General features: G+C 41.4%; 1 protein-coding gene across 1 annotated transcript in view; it reads left to right on the plus strand.

Annotated features, from left to right (window-relative positions):
* The first annotated feature begins 23,520 nt into the window (after positions 1–23,520).
* LOC127416000 (disks large-associated protein 2) overlaps positions 23,521–25,968 on the plus strand; it is a 103,590-nt gene continuing 101,142 nt past the window's right edge. The window contains exons 1-2 of the mRNA XM_051655076.1: positions 23,521–23,961; positions 25,343–25,412. Coding sequence (XP_051511036.1) covers positions 23,521–23,961; positions 25,343–25,412 — 511 coding nt within the window. The remainder of the gene's footprint in view (positions 23,962–25,342; positions 25,413–25,968) is intronic.

Below are 25,968 nucleotides of genomic sequence, written 5' to 3' on the forward strand. Positions count from 1 at the left end.
TCAAAATGATTCAACCCACCTGACCAGCAATACATTCTGGTGATGTGAATTAAAACACATCAACTAAAATCTCAGTAAAGTCAAAGTAAGTTTTTAATACATATTTGAGTGATTTTGAGAATAGAGTGTTCAGTTTATCCTTTATCCTTAATAACAGCAAATAAATGTTTCAGGTAAGTGTTCTCATGCTTCGGACACCTCTCTATTAGAATTTATCCACATTTCTCATGAACAAAAGCTTCCAGCTCATTGACATTCTTTGGTTTCTGTGCTGCCACTGCTTCCTTGAAATCCCAACAAAGGTTTGCAATGGGATTTTAATGATGGACTGAAAGGGCCATTTAAGGACATTCCACGACCTATCCCTGAACCAGATTTTGGACAACTTGGATGTATCCTTGGTGTTAAAGCTTCAATTTACACACTGAAGGCATCACATTTTTCACGCCAAAATGGCCTGATACCTGAAAGAATCCATGGTGTCAGTCACACGTTTCCTGCAGCCGCAATACACCCCCATAACAGGACTGACCCACCTCCATGCTTGACTGTGGGGATGGTGTCGTTCTTGTCATCACCTTGCCTCTCTTACTCCAGATGTACTGCTGACCCATGGGTCTAAAACTCATTTTCAGTTTAGTGTCATACGTCTATAAAACCTTCTTCCAGGACTCCACAGGTCTTTCTTAATTACTTCTTGAATATTCAAGTCAACATTTCCCTTGGTGAAGTTTTGCTTTCTTCCACATCCCAAGAAGGTTGCTGTTGAACCATATTTAAAAAATGTATGAATGGTGCTGCCAAATCTGTCTGATGTACATGATGCAAAAATGTACTTTTAGCCATGACCTTTCTTGTGTAATGAAATAATCTCCTCTATTAGCTTTTGAGACAGCTTATTTTTAATTGCATTTTTTTTGCATAGAAAGACATTTTTGCTTACAACGCTAAACTTAAATTTTAAAACTTAAATAAGTGCCATTGCAGATTGATGACTTAATTTTGTTTTAAAACAATTACTTGTGTAGCCTTACATATTTAAGAAACAGCTACATGCAATAGGGGTTGAATAATTATGACATGGCTGTATTTGAAAAAAATCCTGCTATTTAGAAATATTAGGTTATATATTCACACTATGACTTTGAATGTGTCACTCAACTGTTATAGATGTAAAGTTTTAGATTGCAACTGTAGCTGTAGTTCCAACCACACAACTTTGCATTGCTATTTGCGAATGTTCGTTCGAATGACTGTTTCGGGAAACACCAAGTCGTTGAACCATGTTGGTAACGATGGAACTTACGACCATAGTTGGCAAACGATGCTTTTGGGAAACGCACCCCAGAACACTCCATTGACAATCCACAAACCACTATAGGCAATAAAAATTTCCCTTTAATTCAGTACAGTTTGTTAATGCTTGTGCATAATGACCCTTCAACCAACATGTGTTAAGTTTAAATTCTAAATTGCAGCAGTATTTCTCTAAAACTACCAACACATGGGTGAGTAAACAATGACTGAATTTAAATTTTTGGGTGAACTATCCCTTTTAAGAACCAAGGGGGTGCAAACTTTGAACAGGATCTTGAAGAAGATTAGTAAATATCTGTTATGTCAAATAGCATCATCAGGGCAGTACTAAATGAAAAACAAAGTGCAATTTTATGATCCCTCTTATTTAAAAAAAAAAAAAGATAAACATCTTGCAGGTTATGCAAGGGGGATGCAAACATATGCACTCAACTGTGTATATACAGTATATTAAAATATTTTTTGTCATTTTGATTTGTCAGTATTGAACTTAGAGAAAGTCAGTTGAGAGAAAAATGGTTTCTACATATCAGGGAATAATTGGCATAATTAGTCATAATTAATAATATCATGTATTGTGTAATGTTTTATGTTTTGTTGCCTCTGTTATGTGACTATGTTGAATTTCTTAGAAAATTCAAAAATTCAAATTCAAAATCATGAAAAGCAGCTTGAAATGACAATCATTCATCACATACATCTTTCTGTACAGTAAACATTTGCTCTTTAACTGACATTAGTTGGATGTTGGTGAAGTTACACTAATGATCCAGAGATCCTTGGTTTCATTTGGAACAGAGCAGTTTGCTGAAAGATGTAAAGAACAAAACAAACAGACCCTAAAATGATTGTCTCACAAAATGCAGTTCAAATTGTCCATAAAAACACTCTACTGCGAAAGAACCTGCAAATAGCTGGAAATCAGAGACATTTAGACCAGTTCATTGGTGTGCCATTGACCAGTCTATTAATGGTGGCCAAGTTTTTCTATCCCATTCCCCCATTCTTGAAGGGAACTTCATACATTTCTATTTATATTTCAGAATTTTGTTTTGCAACAAAATACAAACATTAAAACACCTTTTACATTTACATTTATTTGAATTCGGTGTAGATTGTCTTGTGTTCTTGCAAAGAATGACAGATTTGTATGTAAAACTGAATTTTATATATATATTTTTAAATATTATAATGGCTTTATCAAGAAGACTTATCAGTACATGTACTAAAGGGCTAGCTAGACCAAAAAACAAAAAAACAAACAAAAACAAACAAAAAAAATTAAATGAGAGAGGAAACCAGCAAATAATTTTAAGATTACAAGTGGACTCTATAGCAAAATACACTGTAAAAATGCCATCCCTTGTGTGCTAAGTTTTAATCAAAGCACTTTTGTAAACTATAGCAGATCTTTGACATTTGATGTCATGTTGTGCTTGACATTTGATTTAGTATTATTACCATTTTTAATACTATATCATTAGCACTACAGCATTATTTTACATACTTTTAGCCATCATCCTAACAATTTGTAGGCTGAGGGTGCTCTTTTAAATCCTGTTTCTTCATGTTTTGGGCCAGAGATCAGAGCAGAGGCTTCAATTTCAGAGGAAAGTGAATCACGACTCAGATTATTGTAGTTCATCTTAGTGCTTGTGATGATGAACTTTAGTGCTTTATGCAACAGAAGTTCTTTCCTGTTTAAAATGTTGCATTTCTGCTTTTGTGAAAAATACTGCAGGGGGAAAGAATTTGTTTTTGCTTAAAAGAATTGCAATGACTTCACTAAATGGTTCAGCACTATATCAGTGCATTTAGCACCTGCTTAAATAGGATTTCGGAGTGGTTAGTAAATAAGACACAGGTTTTTGCGCTAAAATACAGTGCACAAATGTGGCATAGCTTTTTACAGAACATATCACTTGGAATTGTTTTTCATCCCATGGAGAAAAAAGTTTACATCAAGAGTCTTGCAGAATCTGGCTTTGCATTGAGAATTATGTGTGCACTGCTTGAGTAGTTGCTTTGCTGCAAAAGCCTGGAACTGTTACAGAGCTATAATAGTTTGGGCATAGTGTCAAAAAGTGCCAAAGTTGTTTGTGTCAGTGTGCAAACACAGCTAGAGATAAACTGTCATTATTAACCATTAGACTCTGTTAGCTATTAGACTTAGTGTTTAATTATGTAATGCATATAAACTATAGCAGTTTCTATCTAACGTATTGTACTACATCAGAGGATGAGGTCAAAGTCAAAACCTTAACCTTTGAATGGACTAACGGGTCAAGTACCACTGTTGAACTTAGATGATCAAACTGACCCGGCTCATTAAATTACTGGTTTTAAAGCAATGACTTTGTGTGTGAGTTATCCAGTTGCACAGCACAGCAGCGACATGAATGTGCTGATGCTAGATTCCAGAGTGTGGGAGCCTGGGATAGCCCCAGCTGTTGTGTGTGTGAAAGTAAGTCAAGTGTGACTTGACTTGTAAGTGTGTGTGTGTGTGTATGTGTTTATACTACATTGTGGGGACCAACAAGGATAGTAAAACCAGAGATCACCTAGCCAGTGGTCCCCATGAGGGAAATGGCAATGTTTTTTTGAAAATGTAAAAATGCAAAAAGGATTCTGTGAGGGTTAGGTTTAGGGGTAGGGTTAGGGGATATAAATTATTGTTAGATCTGTATAAAATCCATAAAATGCATGGAAGTCTATGGAGAGTCCCCACAATGATATAAAAACATGTTTGTGTGTGTGCGTGTGTGTGTGTGTCTGTGTGTATGTGTCTGTGTGTGTTGAGCAGACAGGTATGATAATGTCTTCAGTACTACTCAGCAGCTGGTCTGAGAGAGCAGCACTGCTGATAGAGACTGAGTGGACACACAAATCTTCTTCGCCCAGCCACAGGACATATGAAGCTGTGCTGTGCCGAACACAAGTCTCCAGTCCAGCACATCTGTTCAAGAACATGCTTTTGTCAGTATTGAAGAACCTTTTTTAGTAGTATTTGATCCAGACTGATCTTACTATGAATTCGGTGACAGTAGGTGGAAAGTTTAACTGCTGAAATCGGTCTTTGCTATAAGAAATTGGAACCACTGCCACCAGTGTGGGTGTGTGTGAGCTCCAGGTTCTGGGTGAAACATCCACAGAGTGGCCCTAAAAGTGAAGTTGTAAAGGGAGTTGATTGAAAATTATATAAGTTATATAATAACCCTAACCTAATCTCCAACCCTAAACCTAACCATCAGTGGAATAAAAATGTAATCTTAGAGGGAAATTGCAACTTCTGAATCGCACTCAGAACTGATTTTGTGAATGTGATTACGTGGTTACCATGGGATGAGGACCAATGTCTCTGAGGATGCTCATGTAATGCACTATCAGTATGGTTTTAAAAAACCTCTAAAGGCTAATTCGAAATCGAAGTACAAATAGGTGTGAGGTCATTTTGAACAAAATCTTACCAATACGAAGATGTTTTTGAGTTCGTTTCGGTGGTTCATTACAGCTCATCAGTGCAAACTTTTTAGGAAAACTTTGTACAGGCTGCAAAACACATTCTTACTGCTATCGATAGGTGTGACCTGGAGCTCCACCTATTTGGAGACAGACAGCTAATTCTGGTTACATTGTTCAGTCAGTTATGATCATTCAACATGAACACATCGTTGTGCAGAGTTATTCGTGAGCTGGTACAAAGACATTTTTGCGTAAAGACATTTTCCAAGTACATTTCATGTGATTTTTGTTTTGTTGAATTAGTCTACAAAATGAGTCAAATCTATTCAAATACTCTAAGTGCCTATTCACTCTGTTGTTAGATATGCTGCTTCACTCATGTGCCATCGGCAGCCGAAAGCCATTCACACATCTGCTCAAAGTAAGATATGCCTATCATCATTCTTTTGTCTGTATTCTACCCATTAACACTCTTTTATACACCCATCTTTGCAGTAATGTTAGTGTCATCATAAATTACAATAACAGATTGTACCTGATGCATATTATGTCTAGCATTTTAAAACATTAGCACCATGAATGCAGAATACTTATAAACATGACAAATTACACATTATCTACTGCATATATCTTACTATAAAGCATCACTGAGTGGTTAAAACAGCTTGTTTTACTGATCTCTCGTGAATTCTAATAGAATGAAGTATAAAGTCATTGATTACACATTTTATTGTCACATTAGTTAAGGTTTTACATGTTTATTATACCTCAAATCATGCAGCTTATTAAGGAAAGGTGCATTTTTACTTCTCTAAGAATGGATATTATAGTTAAGTTCTAGTTTATATTTATAATTTATTTACAATTTGTCATTCCAATATAGTTTTTGTAAGTTTTACTTCAAAACTTATTTTTTCAGTTCTTCCTGTGTGGAGTTTTTTCCAGTGCAGCTTGAAGTTTTTTTTTTTGTTTGTTTGTTTCATATTATTGAGAAACACATGAAACCTGTATAGCAAATTTAAACATGTCTCTATTCTCTAATGAGAAAACCTCTGGTGGAGTTGTTGGAGACCTACTGTAAATCGAAGCTACAATGCCACTGACATACACTACCAGATCCTGTGTGTTGCTTAGCAACCAGTTACAGCTCTTAGAGGAAGGATCCCCATTTCCAAAAAAAGACACTGTGTAAGCACTTTTTTGATCTCCCTCTGTGGGTGTTTACATGCTGCATGCATCCTGATCAAGACTTCTCTCTTCATACTCTTACAGTGAGCCATTCCCTTGTGTGGGAGAGGCTGATTCAGGGAACCTGGTGGGACTGAGGGTCACTGAAACAGATAAAGTAAATGGGTGCATCTTCAAGAATACATGCTCATCTTTAGCCTCACCAACATTTCTTTTCAGTATCTTTTTACAATGATCTTCACTTCCTCAAACAGTAAAAACACAGGGTCTTCTGTTTGAAGAGTAAATTTATTCAATCAAAGAAAACATTTAAATTTAGCTTCTTTAAGACCCCATGAAATGGCTTGAAGCAGTGCAGTTTTATTTTCTATTAAAATAGGAAGTTGGGACAGGACATATCGAAAGGTTCTTTCCTTTTTAGTTGGGAGTTACGCTACCCGATCTCATGAGAAGTCGTACATATTCAAACAAATTGGCTAAACTGTAAGAAATTGCACAAGTTCATTCGTATGAATTTCATATGAATTCTAGATGTGCAAATACACGGATGACCAAATAATACTCAAATAATTCTGAAGTAAGCGAAAGTTCCACGTGTCAAACGTTGTGAACATGCTTATTAATTTCATTTCCCTAACCCAAACCCCATATCTAAACTTCACCATGGAGTAGAGTCTTTAAGGATGTTTTGAAGCGTAAAGAGTATTTTTTGTATAACGGAAGAAAGTAATTGTCGCGTTTTAGAAGGAGACGTGGGAGAGTCACCGGATTGGCTGTTGCCAAAGTCGTACAAATTTGTCCGAACCAACTCGTACAAATCTCATATGAATCTGAACGATTTCTCTGTGAGAGAGTGTTAGAGCTACATCTCAGCCATGAACCATGATTTGCTACTTGCTAATCAGTTACAGGTGGTATTAGAGGGAGGGACATTCTTTTTCTAGAGAGCATTTGATTGGACAGAAATCATTTTTGTTCAAGATGTGCCATCATCAAAAACTTTGGTCTGTGTAACAGAACTTCACACAAGGAGGGAAGGAGGACACGGGAAACTTGGGACTTGAACTCAAAGGTAAGACTTTTACTTCACAGCACAGTAGCGCTTACAGCTTCACAATAACTAATAGCTTTTCAGCTTCACAATAAACGGACAGCTTTTCAGCTTCACAGACGTAGTTGTAGCTCCACGATGTCTGGACCCAGACTCTCTTCCCACTGCCTCTGGCGTGGTCTCTTTTATGCCGCTCTCCCTGCCTGTATCCCTCTCGTCGGCATGATTAGCCTGATTAGGGGCGGGGCGTTCATCATCATGGCCTGGCCCCGCCCTCCTCCTTGCCACATATGTCTTTTGCTTTAAGTTCATCATTAAATTATTATTTATATTGTCAAGCCGGTTCTCGCCTCCTCCTTTCCCTTTTACCCCATTACATTGGTGACGAAACTCGGGAAGGAGGAGGGATGCACCGTCATAGAGTCCTTGCCACTACCATCCACACCAAAGGAGCAGCCGCACCATCCGCTGGGGGATGGAGGAGTTGTTACCGGCCGCCTGGACGCGGAGGAACGGATGCCGTCCACGAGGGGAGGAGGGGCTCACTGCCGTCCGCCTGGAGTGGTAGAGCTGCTGCCAGTGGCGGAGGAGTTCCCTACTGGCTGCCGAAATGCGGAGGGGCGTTCCGTCCACCAGGGGTCAGAGGACTGGCTCCGGTCCGCCCGGGGAGGAGCGGCTGTCATCCACTAGAGGGTGGAGGGGTGACCGAGGACCAGGCTACAGCGTATCAGAGAACCGGCGAGTAAGTTATTTTTCTCTCTCTCCTCTCTCTCTCCCGCTGTCGCTCCGTGTTGGCCTTTCCCTCTTTTTTTTTTTTTCACCCCTTGTCTCCCTCCCAGGTCTGAGAAGGCGGGGATGGAAGGGCACGTGGGGGGGGAGGGGGGGTGATGTACGTTATGATTTCATGGGGTCTATAGTATATTTAAAATAATGTATGGGGGGTACATTAACATGCATTTTATATATGGATAGTATCTGGATATTCCTTAGCTGGATTGCATTTACACCTTGCATTCAAATGCTTCTCCACTGTGATTGGATAGAGATCAGATCAAAGTTGGAAATGCAAAACGCTACTTACAAGTGTTGTCAAAAGTACCAGTACTTCGGTACCAAGTCGGTACTAAAATTAAAAAAGATTACATTTCTGCAGTGCCTGTATTACTGAGCACTGACTCAATTTGATACCCACATGCTGTCTGACTGACGCACGACTGCTTCCAAATGCTCACACATGAATTTGACATTTTTTGGGGAAAAATGAATGCACAATTAATTAAATTAAAATTGTGACATGTTGTAATGTGATTTTTAAACCGTGAAAGGATGTAATCTTAGTCTGCATAAGCTTTAAAGTGAATGTGTGAAGCCGACCACTCATAACTCCAAACTCCACAGAATCAAATAAGTGTTAAATAAGTTGTCAGAGCAGAGCACTTTTCCATTGTGAAGCACATGCAAACTATATATTTCTGTAATTAAATTACAGCATTTGCACTTTAATGACCACACTGGGCCATGTAGCATGCTTTAACAAGGCTTGTGAAGCTTCCGTCAAAAACACACTTCAAAATAAAAGCTCCATTCAAAATGAAAGCTAGACACCTGAAATTGCAAAAAGAAATTGTGTCAGAAATATACTATAATTGTATAGTAAAATGTATTATTCACTGTAGTAGTAATAATAATAATAATAAATAATAACAATAATGATTAATAATAATAATAATAATAATTAAGCAATATATCACAAGCTAGAGTGCCATTGCACTGAATAAATGTTTGGTAAAAAAAAATATATATATATATCTTGAAAAGTAATTGTTCTATATTCATTTCTGAAAATTTTTAGGAATTCTTTTTATCAGACACTATTTTGATGATGAAATTAAATTAAACTTTAAAACATGGAATTCTAAAAAATAAAATAAAATGGAAAACAGGCTTGTGAAAGACTTATGCAATGCATACTTCATTGAGAAACACTTAAAGGACACAAGCATTTGATTTAATATATTATTTACATCCGGGCTTTGAAATGAACTTTTTGGCTCATTAGCCACTGTGGCTAGTGGTGTTACAATGTCACTGGCCACTCAGCATTTTCACTAGCCAAAATCCCCCACCCCACAAAAACTGATAAAGGTAACTGGAGACTGTAGCTACATGCATTTGTTTGGACTTTTTATTTGAACAAGAATGATACAACATGAGTTTGAGAATGTGAGAATGACACAATATGAGTTTAGAAGGACACAAGCCTAATTTAAGTCACTTTTAGAATATCTGAAGGCAAACATGAACAGACAGAACAGGAGTAGGATAGAACAGGTGGATAACATTGTCAGTATTTTGTCCATTATTCATGGAAGTGTAAACCCCTTTATTCTAAATTGTACTTGCCTATATGAAAGTTTACCATTGTAATAATAAGGCAATAACCACAGGTAAGACCATGGATGGCTCCTCATTACTGAGGTTAGGTTAATGTAGATAGTCTTTTCTAAAAAAAAAAAAAAAAAAAAAAATAGACTATAGTATTTGTTATGAAAAAAGTAATAGCCTAAATACATTTAGAAATCTCTAACTACAAATTTCACATTTGTAATAAAAGTAAAGTCTAATATATTTGCTCTAATAGATTTTAATATGAATCTACCAGTTTCCACTTAGTGTTACTGCAGTAAAAAAAAATGGTTAGGATGATCATGTGTATGATTATATATATTTGCCTACCTCATCAGTGCGGTTAAGAACGTAGGGTCTGTCTAGCAGTTTGAGAGGTTTGACTTCCTCCATAATGCTTTATACTAGAACGTTCTCTGTAGAATTCAAAAGGATCACATAAGTGTTGTGGTCTTCGCCCGTTCGGCGTGATATGGAGTGAAGCCTGTATGAATCACACAAGTTTCGCTCGAGCTCTGCTGATCTTATCTCTGGAGCACACTGATGTGTGCTGCAGCGGAGCATGTAAGTTATGAGAGGCATGTACTAATAAAGCGCTGAATGCAAGATGCATACAATTAAATTTGCTTCGGCAGTGGACCTGGTCACTCTTCAATGAAGGAAAACCCTGAAACCGTCACCCGCCAAAGTGGCTAATAAAAGTGAAAGAGTTACCCATCACTGCCGATTTCTTCACACATTTGGTGGGATAGCGGGTGTTAATTTCAAACCCTGCGGTTTACATTGAAATGTAATTTTTTAAAGGGATAGTTCACCCAAAATGAAAATTCTCTCATCATTTACTCACCCTCATGCCATCCTAGATGTGTATGACTTTCTTTCTTCTGCAAAACACAAATTTTGATTTTTAGAAGAATATTTCAGCTCTGTAGGTCCCAGTGATGGGCAGCAGCTTTGCTACAAATAGCGAAGCTATTAGCTTAACTACATTCTGAGTAGCGAGGTGGTAGCTTCGCTAGTTTTTAAATCAAGTAGCTTTTCAGTAGCAAAGCTATATTTTAAATAAAAACTAAAAATGTCCAATCAAATAATAGCTCATCTGAGTTTGTTCTTCAAAATGAATTGGTCACACGAGATAAGAAAGCAGTCTGAATCAGTTCACGATTCAATCTGAATGCCTCAGAAAGCTTGCACATGCTGCTGAATCATTTGTGCGTGCTTTCACTTGCCAATAAGCTCACAGAGTATTTTATAAAACAGAAAATAAAGATAACGCTAGTTGCAGTGGATCTACAATCAATGGAAACGACTTCTGCAGGTAAATACATTTTTCAACTAAAAGAGTATCAAAACACATATTAGCCTACATGAAAACACATAAACATTACCATGTTTTTTGGACATGTACCATTACCTGGACGCACTATGTTAATACAATTGTAGGCTATATGAATATTGTAATCATATAGCGAAGTACCATGGTATTTTTTATTTTTTTTATTACCTTGAAGCACAATGTAAATACAATAGTATATGAATATGGTAATCATATATCAATTTACTATGGTAGTAACATGGTATTCTTTGAAGTACTTTGAAGCACCATGCAAAGTCAGAAGTTTACATACACCTTAGGCAAGTACATTTAAACTCAGTTTTTCACAATTCCTGGCATTTAATCATAGAAAACATTCCCTGTCTTAGGTCAGTTAGGATCACTACTTTAAAGAATGTGAAATGTCAGAATAATAGTAGAGAGAATGATTTATTTCAGCTTGTATTTCTTTCATCCCATTCCCAGTGGGTCAGAGGTTTACATACACTTTGTTATTATTTGGTAGCATTGCCTTTAAATTGTTTAACTTGGGCCAAACTTTTTGGGTAGCCTTCCACAAGCTTCTCACAATAAGTTGCTAGAATTTTGTCCCATTCCTTCAGACAGAACTGGTGTAACTGAGTCAGGATTGTAGGCCTCCTTGCTCGCACACGCTTTTTCAGTTCTGCCCACAAATTTTCTATCGGATTGAGGTCAGAGGTCAGGGCTTTGTGATGGCCACTCCAATACCTTGACTTAGTTGTCCTTAAGCCCTTTTGCCACAACTTTGGAGGTATGCTTGGGGTCATTGTCCATTTGGAAGACCCATTTGCAACCGAGCTTTAGCTTCCTGGCTGATGTCTTGAGATGTTGCTTCAATATATCCACATAATTTTCATTCCTCATGATGCCATCTATTTTGTGAAGTGCACCAGTCTCTCCTGCAGCAAAGCACCCCCACAACATGATGCTGCCACCCCCATGCTTCATGGTTGGGATAGTGTCTTCAGCTTACAAGCCTCACCCTTTTTCCTCCAAACATAATGATGGTCATTATGGCCATTTTGTTTCATCAGACCAGAGGATATTTCTCCAAAAAGTAAGATCTTTGTCCCCATGTGCACTTGCAAACTGTAGTCTGGCTTTTTTATGGCGGTTTTGGAGCAGTGGCTTCTTCCTTGCTGAGCAGCCTTTCAGGTTATGTCGATTTTAGGACTCATTTTACTGTGGATATAGATACTTGTCTACCTGTTTCCTTCAGCATCTTCACAGATGTGTCCTTTGCTGTTGTTCTGGGATTGATTTGCATTTTTCGCACCAAACTACATTCATCTCTAGGAGACAGAATGCGTCACCTTCCTGAGTGGTATGATGGCTGCATGGTCCCATGGTGTTTATACTTGCGTACTATTGTTTGTACAAATGAACGTGGTACATTTGGAAATTGCTCCCAAAGATGAACCAGACTTGTGGAGGTCCACAATTGTTTTCTGAGGTCTTGGCTGATTTCTTTTGATTTTCCCATGATGTCAAGCAAAGAGGCACTGAGATTGAAGGTAGGCCTTAAAATACATCCACAGGTACACCTCCAATTGACTTCAGTTAGCCAATTAGGCTATCAGAAGCTAATTGATTAATTGCCAAAAGGCTTGACATCATTTTCTGGAATTTTCCAAGCTGCTTAAAGGCAGAGTTAACTTAGTGTATGTAAATTTCTGACCCACTGGAATTGTGATATAGTCAGTTAAAAGTGAAAAAAATCTGTCTGTAAACAGTTGTTGGAAAAATTACTCATGTCATGCACAAAGTAGATGTCCTAAACAACTTTCCAAAACTATAGTTTGCTAATATTAAATCTGTGAGTGGTTAAAAAAAATTAGTTTTAATGACTTCAACCTAAGTGTATGTAAACTTCTGACTTCAACTGTATGTCACGGTCCGGTCTCCTTGTCAGGTTGGGGTTCTGCCTGACAGGATCGTGGCAGTATCGGCCTACCTCAGTGTTTTGTGTACTCCCTTTGTGTGAGCACACGGATCCGGTTGTTTGGGACAGCCGTGTGCGTGTTACCGCCGTGCACTCTCTGGTGATATTTTAGGTGCCACTGGCATGTCTAATCAGCATTTCCATGGGAACCTTGATTGTTTCCATGTTAACGCTGATCGTTACAACCTTCAGCTGCGAGCGGTACCTGACCCTTGTTTGTTTCCCCGCTTATTTAAATCCCCTTGTGTGTCATGTCCGATATCAGATCATTGTTATTATGATTGTCAATGTGAATGTTTGGTGCTGTGTAGTTCCAGAAGTGTGGTTACCTTTTGCTTTGCCTGTGATCATCGCCCAGTTCCTGTGGAGGACGATTCCTCGGTCTCTGCCCGCGTGTCAGGGGAGAGACATTTCCTGGGCTTGCTTAGTTTGAAAAGAGAACTTTGTGTTGAGTAATAAATCTGATTGAACTGCTTCCCTCTGCTTTTGGGTCCTGTCTCTCAACCGCCTGACAACATAAATATGGTAATTGTATAACAAAGCATGCCATGGTATTACCATCTGATACCATCAGAAATCATATTATTATTGCCCAGATGTTCTCTCTTTCTCTCTCTCTCACACACACACACAAGAAATTTGGCCTCTGATGATATATCCTGTAATTTTGTGTCTAGCTGCTGTATTTCTGTATTGTATAGATGAATATATAGATGAATAGTATACTGTATGTACGCAGAGTTTTTATACAGGAATGTGCAAATGAAATTATGTTTCAATGGCTATGGGTTTGTAGAGGTAGTAGTCTAAATCTGAAAAATAAAATGTAAAAAATAGTGATTTTTCATATTGAACACATGTTTGTAGAGGTAGTAGAATAAATATGAAAAATAAAATGTAAAAATAGTGACTCTAAATGTTGAATAGAGGTCGACCGATATATCGGTTTTGCTGATGAATTCCCCTAATGCAGATTTCTGGAACTATCGGTTATCTGCAAAAATCCACACCGATAGTTTTCCCCCTTTACATCTGGTGCTGGAGTGGCTGGGAAGGGTCCGCTGTCGTTATACAGGATGAGAGCACTGATGCCTTGTGGTGTTTGTTTTGACATGTGAGACTACACTCTGCATGGAGTGGAACACTTCAGATGCGGATTTAAAAAATTAAATAATTAATTTGTTGACTAGATGCTGCATTAGTAGAGAACAGCAGTATGTTCGCTGAGAGGACACTAACATTAAAGCTAACCTCAAGCGGTTAGAACAGTTTGACAAAAATACACGCAAGTCCTACTCAAATGTTTAAATGATACGATTGTTACCATCTGTTACCATCTATTTGCATTAGTTTATATCCAGCTGGTCAAGTTTATGCATTTGTTAGCCAACTAAGTTGCATATTTAAAGCTAGTGACGTGAGAAAGCAAATTAATATCTTCATGCCGCCGAGAGAAACACATAAACAAATCAGAAACGCATCTGATTTCAATTAAGTTTTTTTATCCTCACTGTAATACGATGACTTCAGTTAATCACATTCTTGCGCTAAAAAAGTCTAGACACAGTGCAACAAATACAGTTTAACACAAAGCAGGTGTCTCAATGTGCTTTTAAAGTTCTTTTTAATTAGACACATCATCTAAAAAACAATGCTCCTGCACAAGACGCTGAATAAACAAAAACAAAGGGAAACAAAGACATTCGTCTAGTGTGCGTTTACATAGAAAAACAAATGGATGGTTGCAAAAGCGTTGGTGGAGGTCTTTTGCCGCTGCATCTTGCTCTCTTATAAGCGTTTCTCAGATTAAGCGATGAGTTGTTTAAATGCTTTGTCAGGAAAGATGTTCAACTTGGAAACGTGTGTCTCGAGATCCTCGCGTTCGATTCCAGTCTGTTGTGTTCTGTCTGTTTGAACAGCCCCTGGCCTGGGCTCATAGTCTGAGCCGCTTCACCACCGAGTTCAGCCGAATACCACTGCTATCTGTGAATATTACTACTCTACATACAACTGTACTGAATAAAAACAATGTGGTATTTTGCTGTTATTATGAAGCTTGAGTCTGGAGTACTAGAAGTCAGTGTAACACCATGTGAACTGTCTATTGAAGTGTTTTCCCCCCTCATTTTACTTTTGACTTTTGAGAATATGGACCGACAAAAACATTTTATTTATTTATTTTATGCACATTAGTTGAAAATGAAATGTTCTTTTTTAACAGCCAGGATAGGAATGTTCTATGCAATAATATAACTATGCTGAATGGTTTATGTATTTATTGCGCCCTCTTGTGGACTAAGGAAACAACGTCAATTTAAAAATCAGCTGACTTCAAAATTTGAATATTAGTTCATATATATTAATATTTATATATTTATTTCATTTAAAAAAGTACAGTACATTTTCATGGTTCAGTCAGTACTGTTTATTTTTGTAATAAAGTTCAGCGCTATTTTACTTAGTGTGTTATTTTTTCATTCAGTATAAATTTTAAAAACTATCTGTTGATTAATCGGTTATCGGTAAAATCCACTATCGGTCGACCTCTAATGTTGAACACATGGGTTTGTATAAGTAGCATGTCTAAATATGAATTTACCTTTTCTTTTTTCTTTTTTACATGCACATACTGGTACATATTGCACCATACTGTATACTTGTATACTGTATTGCACTAAACTGTAATATACTGTACCAAGGCTTTGATAAACATCATGTGAATACATCTTTTAGATGCTTTGTCTATGACGGTATGCTCCGTGCATCTGCGGTTGTAAAAATATGAAGTAGTTTAAATGTAGCATGCTACTTTTGGCGTGTAGCTTGTAGTGTAACTTGCTACTTTCTCTGATGTGTAACTTTTAGCTTAGCTTAGCTAATTTGTCTGTTGAGTAGTTGGTAGCTTAGCTTGCTACATTTTGTTCCATACAATGCAAGTAAATTGGTGCAAAAATGTTGAACATTTTTTACATTTTGAAAGATTTTGAAGTAATCCATATGACTCCAGTGGTTAAATCCATGTCTTCAGAAGTGATATAATAGGTGTGGGTGAGAAACAGATCAATATTTAAGTAATTTTTTGCTTGAAATTCTTCTCCCTGCCCAGTACGGGGCAATATGCATGAAAAATTTGAATCACCAAAACATAAGAAGAAGAATGTGAAAGTGACCTGTTTCTCACCATCAGCTGAGAAATTCTTCTAAAAATCTTAATTTGTGTTCAGCAGATGAAAGAACATCATACACATCTAAGATGGCATGAGGGTGAGTAAATGATGAGAGAATTTTCATTTTTGGGTGAACTATTCCTTTAAATAAGCTAAAGGAGTGTGTTCAATAGCACATAAGCATATTAGCATATTTTTGCTGTGTTATCGATATTGGAATCGAGAATCGTGAAATTGAACTGGTATCGATACAGGCTACTGAAATTTTGGTGTTGTGACAACACTAATACTCAGGTATTCCACCAGAGGCTGTGGTAATTGAAAATTATCTGTATTTTAGTGAATTTTAAAAACATTGATGGTTAATTCAAATGCTTTGAAAGTCAGGGTTTTTCTTTAATTAAACATTTTTTGGTAGCCACCAAAGCTCAATTGCAGGTCTGTTGTGTTCTTGCCATTTCAGTGGCAGAATAAACATAAAAAAGCAAGAAACCACAACATAGTACTTTAACGGTGCTTTCACACTAGCACTTTTGGTGCACACCCGGGGTCGAATGACGTTAAAGTTCAGTTCGTTTGGATAATGTGAATGTTGTTTTCCGAACTCGGGTGCGCACTCGGGAACCGCCCCCGAGTCCACTTGAAAAGGTGGTCTGGAGTACGGTTCATGTGAACTCCAGTACGGTTTGCTGCTGATATGAATGTAATCGTACCAATCGAAGTGAACCGCTTGTGATGATGTATAATTCGCTTCTTTGCAGGATCGCAATCACAATTATTATGGTATAATGCATTTCTCATACCTGCATGTGTCCAAATACACCGCCTTCAGAGAGCAGCTCACATTCTTCACATCTCTTGCAACGCATCCGCATGCTTGCGGCAGAGAAACGCTAATATTCATCACATCATTGCACATTCAATGCATCCGCAGGAGACAAATCTAAGTGTTATTATGTGCATGGCAAGTTTTCGTAGTAAATCCAAAGAGACAAACTTCAATACTTCACTTAACACAGTGAAGTCTTCTCGAGTTGTTACCTAGTTACAGTGGTAAACAGCTGCCGCTTGTACTCACGTTGATGACATAATCGGACCACAGTCCATACTCAAATAAAATGATGTGAACAGAGACCAGCACGGGCAGCAGGAGGGGGAGGAAACGAACTCGTGTTCAGTCCAAGCAATCGAATCAAGTGTGAAAGCACCCTAACAGCGGATGACACTAGCGTAACCTCATCACATAATTAATAACTTACGTAGTTGTATCCGCATAACGAAAACACATTTGCAATTAAACCTTCTTTGAATGTGGTCAGAATTTTGAGTGTGGTCCCTGAACACCTCCAAATGTGGTTTCAGTGATCTGATCATGATCCACTCACAATGCGTCTTGGGTGCATTTACACCTGTCATTTAATGTGGTCAAGTGCAATCTGATAGTGATCCGATCACAGAAAACTCATGATAATGTAAGGTGTAAATGGGGTCATTTATGTATCGTGGCAGTTTACTGGTGAATTATCACATTGAGAATCAATAGGGACATCCAAAAGCTGAAACATGTTGCTTTCAGAGGCTTTATATGGAGTTAGGATGAAATAAGGTGCATTTTGAACTGTTCTGAGACCAGTGCAGACAGATACCATGCTGGAGGTGAAGTCATTCACTAAATATGGAGCAAGGGAGCACTCTATAGCTTTCCTATGCAGCCAAGTGCATTAACTCCAAACTTCCAGTCAAAAGATCAATTTCAGGCTGCAGATGATGTTTGGACCACTCAACATGGTTGGCAGACATGGGACAATGGTAATCAGTACATAGATTCAGAATTTATGATGCAAAATTTTATTTTAACATGGTTGGCAGTTATTGGATGATGCTGGCCATTACTTTAAATCAGAATTAATTATGATAATTATGTAGGGTTAGGTTAGGGTTTTTCTTCTATCAAAGTAGAAAAAAAAATACAAAAAAATAAAAAAAAATAAAAAAAACATTTTAACATAAAAGTCAAATCAAGTATTTTTTATTTGTATAGTTTTTTTTATTTTTTTTTATTTGTGCTTTTTTGAGCATGCTTATTAGGGGCTACTAGTTACAAATCAAAAAGGGAAATTGAAAATGCACACAGCAGTCGTGCTCAGGTCTCAGGAGGTTAAATATGGTTTATATTGGATTGTGATAGGGAGAGGGAATGCAGTGATATTTGCACAAAAATATTATTCTGTGAAACACTTTACAGTTGATATGTTTTAAAACATATTTTTTATTTAATGAAAGTAAATGGAATACATGCAACAAATGTTTCACAATTCCAACAAACTGACATCCTGTGGAAAGACCACAAATTACTTTCACACTGAACCGCTCAGAAAACATGATGCATGTCATATACTCTCTTCTGAAACATTGAAATGACTACTTTGGTTCCTTTGTGGTACATTATTGCAAGACTTAGAGAAAGTGATTTTACCAAACAGTTTAGGTAGAGTAAGTGATTCCTGAGAAAGACTGTTGATATTTGAGCTCAACAGCCAAACAAACACACTCCTCCCTTCAGTGCTCCTTCAGAAGCTCTGCAAATTCATGCACACGCAGTAAGTAGTGTTATGTGGATCGGTCCGATCCAATTTGTTTATTTTCCCATTTACAGAGCCAGGGCTGTGTACAAACACCAGATTTTTTTTTCAGTGCACACAGAGAACGGACAGCTAGCAGAGGTGAAGAGATATTTGCGGAATTTGACTAAAAATGTATTGGATTAAAATGACTTACTCCACCTTTAATATAACTGTATGATAACTGTAAAAGTTAGTTCATGGTTATTGATGGTAGAATGCTGTTTGCTGTTCTCTGGAGCTTCTTAAGCTTGCTGAATCGTACCTAAGCAAACATCCGGCTCCTGTGGCTCAATGATTAAAAGCTTCTCTAATTAGATCAAACTGATAGCACCCTGGCGTCATTCCAAAGCATAGACCCTTGAGGAATTTCTTGTACAGTTGTACACATGCCAGTGTTAGTGGTAATGTTCAGATGTGAGCACATGCTGTGATTCTGCTTGGCTATTTGTTACTCAGTTCTGTTGTACTGTTGTATTTAACTCAGGTGTGATGAGCCTGATCAATTAGAAATGGATTGTGCCTCATTGTTGATGCTGTACTGCTCCTGGGGCATCTCATTAATCGAGATAAATCGCTATCTGACTCGTTTCGATCAATATGTGCTGCACAACACACCCATCCTCTCTCCACAGTCACGCTTGTATTCATGATGTGCATGTCTATGGCTCATTGCTGCTCAGCGGATTTCACATTAACTAATTTTGTTTGTGTTCTTTGACTCTTGGTTGGGAACACTCGGCAAGTAAACAATGTTTGATTTGATCTGTTTGAAGATGAGAAAATGAGTGAATTATGTGTGCAATGAAATCTCCTCCTTTAACCAGCCCCAAACAGTAGGTGGCTGAATGTGAAAGTGAAAGTAAGTGAAAGATTGGATTCATACTAAAAAAGGACTTAAATATTGATATTTTTCTCACCTACACCCATCATATTGCTTTAGAAGATTTGGATTTAACCATTAGAGCCGTATGGATTACTTTTATGCTGCCTTTATATCCTAGTGGTGGTGGTGTAGTGGACTAAAGCACTGAACTGGTAAGCAAAAGGTTGTTGGTTCAATCCCCACAGCCACCACCATTGTGTCCTTGAGCAAGGCACTTAACTCCAGGTTGCTCCAGGGGGATTGTCCCTGTAATAAGTGCACTGTCAGTTGCTTTGGATAAAAGCATCTGCCAAATGCATAAATGTAAATGTTTTTGGACCTTTCTGGTCACCATTCACTTGCATTGGTCGGAACTACAGAGCTGAGATATTAATCTGAAAACCTTCGTTTGTGTTCTGCAGAGGAAAGAAAATCATACACATCTACGATGGCATGAGGGTGGGTAAATGATGAGAGAATTTTCATTTTTGGGTGAACTATCCCTTTAAAGTGAATGTGTGAAGCCAACCGCTCATAACTCCAAACTCCACAGAATCATGTGCACTGTGTGATTTATGAGATGACCGAGCAGAGCACTAAGCCACTGTGAAGTGCACAGCACATGCAAACTATACAGTATATTTATATAATTAAATCACAGTATTTGCATTTTAATGATTACACTGGGCCGTGTAGGGAAGTGTTGAAGCTTGTTCCATCAAAAACACATAAAAATAAAAAACATCACGTCAAAATAAAAGCTAGACGCATGAAATTGAAGAAATTGCCAAACTACTGAAATTTTGGTATTTAAGGTTCCATTCATAAATATTAGTTAATCCATTAGGTATCATGAACAGACAATTAACAAAATATTTTTTTACAGCATTATTAATCTTGGTTAATGTTAGTTAATAAAAATAAACTGTTCATTGTTAGTTCATGTTAGTTCATAGTGCATTAACGTCTCGGTTACTGTCGGATTACACATCTTTGCCTCTTTGGAGTGGAAAGGCGCTATACGCAAGCGATACACCTGGCCAGCTGCCCATGAGGATGCCAGACTCCTTGTGGAGTGTGCTTGTATTCCTGAAGGGGTAGGCACGGCCTGGGCCTGGTATGCCATAGCGATGGCATCCACGATCCAGTGGGCAAGCCTCTGTTTGGATACAGCGTTCCCTTTCCGCTGTCCGCCAAAGCAGACAAAGAGCTGCTCAGAGCATCTAAAGCTCTGCGTGCAATCCAAGTAGATGCGCAAAGTATGCACCGGACACAGCAACGACAGGGCTGGATCTGCCTACTCCTGAGGCAGCGCTTGCAGGTTCACCACCTGATCCCTGAAGGGGGTTGTGGGAACCTTGGCACATAGCCCGGCTGGGGTCTCAGGATTACGTGACAGTCACCCGGACCGAACTCCAGGCAGGTATCGCTGACAGAGAATGCTTGTAGGTCCCCGACCCTCTTGATGGAGGTGAGCGCAATCAGGAGGGCCGTCTTCAAGGTGAGGGCTTTCAACTCAACTGACTCTAGCGGCTCAAAGGGGGCTCTGTGAAAGCCTAGGAGGACCATGGAGTGATCACATGAGGGGAACAGGCTTGGCCTAGGAGGATTCAGCCTCCAGGCGCCCCTCAGGAACCTGATGATCAGGTCGTGCTTCCATAAGGACTTACTGTCCACTGTATCATGGTGTGCTGCTATGGCGGCCACATACACCTTCAAGGTGGAAGGGGACAGCTGTTCCTCCAGCCTCTCCTGCAGGAAGGAAAGCACTGACCTGACTGCGCATCTCTGAGGGTCTTCCCGTCGGGAAGAACACCAATTCACGAACCGACGCCACTTCAGGGTATAAAGCTGCCTCGTGGAGGGAGCTCTGGCCTGAGTGATCATGTCTACCACTGCTGGTGGTAGGCCACTTAGGTCTTCCATGTCCCATCCAAGGGCCAGATGTGGAGGTTCCAGAGGTCTGGGCGCGGGTGCTAGATGGTGCCCCGTCCCTGAGAAAGAAGATCCTTCCTCAGGGGAATTCGCCAGGGAGGGGCTGTTGCGAGGAGTGTGAGGTCTGAGAACCAAGTCTGGGTGGGCCAACGAGGGTGACCTGCTCCTCGTCCTCCCTGACCTTGCACAGGGTCTGTGCAAGTAGGCTTACTGGGGGGAACGCATACTTGCGCAGCCCCCGGGGCCAGCTGTGTGCCAGCCGTCAAAAGCAAACTGTAGGAAGGGTCAGTGTCGAGGTAAAACCGCACTTCAGGTCTACCGCCGCAAACCGATCTTGATGCCGGACACATGTCTAAGTCGCAGGTGCTCAGTGCCCGGTTGCCATGATAACGGTGGTCGTAAACACTGGCTATGTGACCCAGGGAGTGAGGAAACTGCTCTTTTATTGAGAATGTGGGTACCGCAGCCAGTTCGGGGTGCGGTGAACATAAAAGAAATGGAAACCAAGGATTTACCTCCCAGCTCTCCACCGGGAGATGGAGTGGTCTGGATACCAGCTCCGGGTTTGCAGCAGACATCTCGCTCCCTGGGTCGTCCGTCTCAGGGGTGCTTAGGAGCCTTCTGGGTCCTCGTGCCAGCCCATGAGGCGGGGGGCGTCAGCTTCCTGTGGGGGCTCTACGCTGGGGCCGAGAACTGGGCTCTGGCTGAGTCGGAGCCACCTGGGCTTTCGCTTCTGCAGGGGGATGCCCTCAGCGAGCAGATGGGATACTGGATCTTGTGTGTTGTATAGCATCCGTCTGCTTCCTCACCACCGAGAACTGCTGGGCGAAGTCCTTGACGGTGTCGCTGAATCAGCCGATCTGAGAGATGAGGGCATTGAGAAAGCGAACCTTGTCCGCGTCCCTCATCTTGACCAGATTCAGCCACAGGTGGTGTTCCTGGACCACGAGGGTGGACATCGCCTGCCCGAGTGCTCGCGGCGTGACCTCCGTTATCCACCTGAGGGACCTCCGTATAACCACGGGCTGCCCCGCCATCAAGGGTAGTGAGAGTGGACGAGTTGGGAGGTCGGTTTCGTGCAGAAAAAGGTGCCCTCCATGACCTCATCAGCTCGTCGTGCACTTCCAGGAAGAAAGGGACCAGCGGCGTGGCTGTGAGTGGCACCCCGAACCCAGGAACCAATCATCTAGCCGTGAAGGCTCAGGGGAGGGTGGAAGGTTCCACTCCAACCTGACACATTTGGCGGCCCGGGCAAGCATGGCGGTCATCTTGCCGTCAGCCTCAGACTGGGCGGGCCGACCCAAAGGTGGCAGCCCAGTCGAGTCCTCGGCATCTGACATCGCCAGTACACTCTCCGATGCAGCGATCGAGCACTCATCCTGCTCCAAAAGGGACACTAAGCTGGCCCTGGGGTGAGCTGGTCTCCTCTCGGAAGTCACCGGGGGCAAACGAGCGTGCTGGGGAATGGGAGGTAAATCGCCGGGTAAATCCCTGCAGAGCCGTGCCCATTGAAGCACCCAAATTGCCTCCAGCGCTAGCCAGGCTGGCCTCGTACCCGGAGGTAGAAGGCACGGCGCGGTGGGCGGCTAGAGTGGCTTTCCCCCGGAAGAAGGAAAGCCGCGACCGCAATGTTGCCATGGTCATATTCTCGCAATGAACCATCCGCGAACGCCGCCTCAGTGTGATTACAACCCAGACACGTGAGGCAGCGCCCGTGGCCTTCGGAAGCGGAGAGATAACGAACACATCCAGGAATCACACAAAAATCGAAAGGCATCTTGAAAAAGATGAGTCTTTAAAAAGACGTTCACCTCAATGTGTTTGCTGTAATAGAGAAAATATACTCTTTGCAGGAATATAAACTGTCCTAGCACTGTCGAAGCGCCCAGGGGCGTAATCTGCACAGATCTGTGCAGAAGGAGAGAAAAGACACTGGAATGCGCCGTATATCCATCAGCAAACGCTTCTTAGGAGGTGAATGGACCGGTAGTGGAAGACAGCTTGCTGATACACAACCGCTCGGCTCCGAAGAAAAAATCTGAATGAGTGGTTGCGAGCCAGCTCCTTTTATACGCGTATGTCCGGGGGAGTGGCATGCAAGTTCCACTCGCCAATTCTCATTTGCCTTTTCTCAAAGATCTGAGGTGTTTGGGGCTCCCAAGGGCGAGTTAAGAGTCCAGAGTCTTCAGTGGGTATTCCACCAACACCGATGAGCATAGTCACTAAGAGCATGGAGCTGATGGGTGCGTTCATGGAACTGTTCCGACAGGATTTTCCTCTCCTGGAATATTCAACTAAGTTTTACCAACTTGCTGCTACAACCTCTATATCGGACTCATACCTCAGAACCATGTGGAATGGGAATAAACTTTCACAGACCTACAGCTCTTCCGGAGGCAGAGAATCTTTCTTTTGCGGATTATGTCCGAGCCATGTGGTCATCCATTACCCCTCGCCATTATCGACAGGCGGGACAGAGGAGGTCACTCCCAGCACCCCCAAGGTAACTCCTCTCCCAGCATTTTCCCCTTACAATGTGGGTTATTGCGGGAACCCCGTGCCACCACCGCTGCCTGCTTCAAAGACCACGGAGCTTACCTCGTTATTTCCTGCACTATCATCTAAAGTGCATGATCCCCCACTGATGTCGGTACGTTGGGCCATGAAGACCATTCCTCACAAATTATCTACACCCATGCCTGCCACGGTTAATGAGCCAGTGCCCATGCCTGCCACGGTTAATGAGCCAGTGCCCATGATTGTAGCCTCGACCGTCCCAGAGCCAATGCCTGTAGCCTCGACCGTCCCAGAGCCAATGCCTGTAGCCTCGACCGTCCCAGAGCCAATGCCTGTAGCCTCGACCGTCCCAGAGCCAATGCCTGTAGCATCGACCATCCCAGAGCCAATGCCTGTAGACTCGAACGTCCCAGAGCCAATGCCTTTAGCCTCAACCATCCCAGAGCCAATGCCTGTAGCCTCAACCATCCCCATAACAACTCCCAAGCTGTCTGGAAGAGGTGGAGTAGAAGAGCTCCTACTCCCCAGTCGCCACCGGTGCTCACGACCGCGGAGGTTGTTCCCCAGTTGCTGCCACTGCTCACGACCTTGGAGGTCGTTCCCCAGTTGCCCAGTTGCCTTCATTGGCTACGCCCCTCGAGCCTCCCATGACTCCGCCTTACAAAGCTCTGCCCCTCGGGCATCTCCTGGCTCCACCTTCCTTGGCTCCTTCCATTGAGCCTCTATTGGCTCCACCTTCCTTGGCTCCTCCCATTGAGCCACTATTGGCTCCACCTTCCTTGGCTCCTCCATTCGAGCCTTCCATGGCTCTGCCTTCCCTGGCTCTGCTCCTCGAGCCTCCTATGGCTCCGCCCCTCGAGCCTCCCGTGGCTCCGCCTTCCATGGCTCCGCCCCTCGAGCCGCCCATGGCTCCGCCTTCCTTGGCTCCGCCCCTCAGGCATCTCCTGGCTCCGCCTTCCACAGCTCCACCCTTCGAGCCTTCCATGGCTCTGCCTTCTGCGGCTTCGTCCCTTGAGCCTCCCTCAGCTCCGCCTGCCTTTTCTGAACGCCTGGAGTGGCATTCCGTCTGCCAGGGGTCGGAGGACTGGCTCTGGTCCACCTGGGGAGGAGTGGCTGTTGTCCGCCGGAGGGTGGAGGAGTGATCGAGGACCAGGCGGCGGCGTGCCTGAGAACTGGCGAGTAAGTTTTGACTTTCTCTCTCTCACTCTCTCACTGTCGCTCCATGTTGGCCTTTCCCTCTCCTCTTTTTGTTTTGTTTTTCCCTCCCCTTGTCTCCCTCCCAGGACGCGGAAGGAAGGGGGGGGTGTACGTCATGTCGGGGGTTCCCCGGCCTGAGGCAAAGGAGGGAGGAGTGTGACAAGGAGGAGGGCGGGGCCGGGCTGTGACTATGCACGCCCGGTCCCCAGTCGGGCTAATCATCCGAGGAGAGGGATAAGTGCAATGAGATGCGGCAGTTAGAGAGAGAGAGCTACAGGCAGCTGCCCTGTATGTGTTTGTGTGTCTTTGTGTTTAAGTTTATTAGAAACATTACTTTGAAGCTTCATCCAGTTCCCACCTCCTCCTTTCCACTGAACCCTGTTACAGGTCTGTTTTCCTCTAAGACAAAAATACAGGGTCATTTTAAATGCTTTGAAATGATTCATGGTTGTTACAGCTGTGACCACTATAGATTATATAGTGATTTGGAATGTCTTACCATTTGTGGCAGAGAACCAAGGACATTGAATTGAAACATAAATCTTGCTTCTAAATATTGTTATTGCTTGCCAAAATATCATGCCCATGAAATTTTAGCCTCTTTTTTAAAAAACAAAACTGTCCTTCCTCAATGTAAAGTCTTCAAAACCTGACAAAAAGAAATGCAGGGAGTTTAGAACAGATTTAGGGTTTTGGGTTGGGAACCAAGAACCGGTTCTTGTTCAGAACTGATAACATTCTTTCAAAAATACTGGAATCGTATGATATTCATGACTTTCGGTTCCGTTAACAGTTCTCCAATGTGCAATTTTCCGCCGATGTTGCTGGAACACCGTCCTGAAATAATCTGACAGTGTTTCCAGCAGTGCAACTCTACAGCAGTGCTGCTCTCTACTGACTCTACAGTGTAAAAACACACAGTTCTCCCAGTGTATTTAATTCC

Source organism: Myxocyprinus asiaticus, chromosome 25, assembly GCF_019703515.2.
Source record: "Myxocyprinus asiaticus isolate MX2 ecotype Aquarium Trade chromosome 25, UBuf_Myxa_2, whole genome shotgun sequence".
In the NCBI taxonomy this organism is placed as follows: domain Eukaryota; kingdom Metazoa; phylum Chordata; class Actinopteri; order Cypriniformes; family Catostomidae; genus Myxocyprinus; species Myxocyprinus asiaticus.